This window comes from Polyergus mexicanus, unplaced genomic scaffold, assembly GCF_030449975.1.
Source record: "Polyergus mexicanus isolate NDT 795.1 unplaced genomic scaffold, iyPolMexi1.0 SCAF_20, whole genome shotgun sequence".
NCBI lineage: Eukaryota > Metazoa > Arthropoda > Insecta > Hymenoptera > Formicidae > Polyergus > Polyergus mexicanus.
The window spans coordinates 1,376,011-1,378,510 of record NW_027223340.1 but is presented as its reverse complement, the minus strand read 5'-3'; the positions used below and the strand labels follow the sequence as shown (position 1 = coordinate 1,378,510).

Below are 2,500 nucleotides of genomic sequence, written 5' to 3'. Positions count from 1 at the left end.
CATCAACATCAACATAAACATAATTCAACGTCAATGTCAACAACATCAACGTCAACATCAATACAACATCAACACAACATCAACATAATTCAACTTCAACTTTAACAAATTTAAAAAAAAAAAAAGGCAGATGTTATGAGAAATATAATTTATTTGTACTATATTTTAATTTAAAGATTGTTTCTTTTACCGTTTATATTACGACTATTAGCCTGGCGAACTAGTATATTCTGCGCATGCGTTAATTTGCCGCGACGCGTTCGGTGCAATGTTGTGAGACGAGCCGGATTTTCTCGCGCATGCGCGATATCTCTTCGTAACGAAAACATGGCTTTCTTAAAATAAAAATTGATATTTCGATTCATTTTAGATTAAACTGTTAAATACATATATTATCCTGCGATAAACAAAGAAATTAATGATTGAGTATCGTTTGAACATGTCTCGATTGAACCCAATTGAATACAAATTGAATACGAGATTTGACCGACAGTACCGAAAAGTGGATGTGGGTGTTTCAAATTCCTAAAAGTGGATGCACGGCGCTGCTCAACGGCCGAAAAAAAAAAAAAAAAAAAAAAGCGTCCCACGAAAATCGCCGGCATTGCTTCTCTCAGGCTTCTCTCTGATAATAAATATATTATTGATTATTTGAAATCTCGAGAAGATAAATGAAGCCTCTCTCTCCCTATATCTTTCAAATATAATATATGGTATGTATGTATATAGCTTTTAATGCTATTAGGGTAAGGCAAGGTTAGGTTAAGTATCTGTTTAGGCATCAGAGCATGGCATAGTTTTTATCTGCGTGCACTAAAAAAGCATATAAATATACGATAAACAAGATATTTAGGATATCTTTATTTACTAGAAATTAGAATGAATCAAAAATGAATGAAGAAGAAATAAAATGCCCGGACGAAGAGGAGAGTGAATTTTTTTTCGAATCTGATCATTTGGCATTGAAAGATAACAAAGATTATAGCGCTTTTCTGAAAACAATAGTCATTCTTGAGGCACAAAGAATTCAAGCTATAAAAGATTTGGATGAACTTAAATCCGCGCGATCCAAAGCGATAAAGGATCCAATATCGTTTGTGGCACAGCTGCAAAATGGAAATCTTCCTGAATTACCAGGTCCACAGAATATCGCAGAGATTCCTTATATTGATTGGTCACAATATAACATCTCATTGCCAGATACACGTATAAAACCTCAAACTCGACATGGTCATGTCTTACCGCAGATGCAATTGAAAAAAGAACAAGAAAATGGAAAGGTATATGAATACTATTTATTTAGAAAAAAAAAAAATCCTCTATTTAAATATAACAAGAATCTTATTTCATAGATTCTAGTGAGAGGTCGTGTTTTTGATGAAAGTAAACCTGAAACATTTAACCAATTATGGACGATAGAAGAACAAAGACGGCTCGAGGAACTTTTAATTGAATATCCACCAGAAGAAATAGAAATGAGGCGTTGGACTAAGATAGCAAATGCATTAGGTTCTTAGTTTATATTATGTTAAAAAAAAATTAACATTACTTTATAAGTACAATATTAAGACATTCTTTTTGCAGGAAACCGTACACCTAAGCAAGTATCTAGTAGAGTTCAAAAGTATTTTATAAAACTTTTGAGGGCAGGTTTGCCCATACCAGGAAGAGGACCTAAAATAAAATTGGATGTTAAGAAGGGCTTAACCCATAAACATCAGCGTAACAATCATTTCTTATTTAAACGTTCAACATTCTTTCCGCATCAAGATATTTCTTTCGATATATCAGATGAAAATAAAGAACAGCTTGTAACAGAGTCTGTAAGCATTATGTACTATTATATTTATATGTGACGCATCTAGAAAATTGTTTTCATTAACATTATTTATTCAGGAGGATGATACATTAAATGGAGGAGTTGATGATACTCCTGAAGCAAGGCAAATAAATTTATTGTGTCAAGTGAAAGCTGAAAAGGAGCAAGATTATTCTTTTTCATACAAGCATATTGGATATAAAGTATGTATTATTGTTATTCGGCTATCGTATATATAATATGCATAACATTTTTATTTACCGATCATATTTTTCATTTACAGTGTACAATATGTGGAGAAGAACCTTTAAAAGGTACCAGATGGCATTGCACAGAATGTCATAATGGAATTGATCTATGTGGCGATTGTGCAGTAGCACAATTTGAAGTCGAAAATCCCACACATGATCCATCCCATAAATTAGTTCCCATAAAACCACCACAATATAGAAGTTATGATTTAGATTATTTTCCACAAAATTTCAGTAATTCTTCCTACAATTATCTCGACCCAAATTTTCTACCTGAATAACACGTGTTATTCCGGTATAAATAAATACAAGAAATACCTCTTATGTAGAATAAAAAATTTATTGAAGCATTTATACAGTGGTGGGAGAAAATTCAGAGTTGGGAGATGTATATTTTAAACGAATTTTCGTCTGAAATTGATTAAATGTT

At 32.2% G+C, this 2,500-nt stretch overlaps 1 protein-coding gene across 1 annotated transcript; it reads left to right on the top strand.

Moving 5' to 3' along the window:
- The first annotated feature begins 381 nt into the window (after nucleotides 1-381).
- On the top strand, nucleotides 382-2,494 carry LOC138941739 (ZZ-type zinc finger-containing protein 3-like). The gene is made up of 6 exons (XM_070311621.1): nucleotides 382-713; nucleotides 872-1,280; nucleotides 1,353-1,509; nucleotides 1,585-1,823; nucleotides 1,897-2,022; nucleotides 2,103-2,494. Exons 2-6 carry the CDS (start codon nucleotides 891-893, stop codon nucleotides 2,349-2,351), a joined length of 1,161 nt encoding a protein of 386 aa, XP_070167722.1. The 5' UTR covers nucleotides 382-713; nucleotides 872-890; the 3' UTR covers nucleotides 2,352-2,494.
- Nucleotides 2,495-2,500: the final 6 nt, after the last annotated feature.

Coding starts and splice junctions, on each gene's coding strand:
- LOC138941739 (XM_070311621.1), top strand. CDS start 891: ATGAATGAAGAAGAAATAAAATGCCCGGACGAAGAGGAGAGTGAATTT. Junction 1,510..1,584: donor TAAGATAGCAAATGCATTAG/GTTCTTAGTTTA, acceptor TTCTTTTTGCAG/GAAACCGTACACCTAAGCAA. Junction 2,023..2,102: donor ACAAGCATATTGGATATAAA/GTATGTATTATT, acceptor TTTCATTTACAG/TGTACAATATGTGGAGAAGA.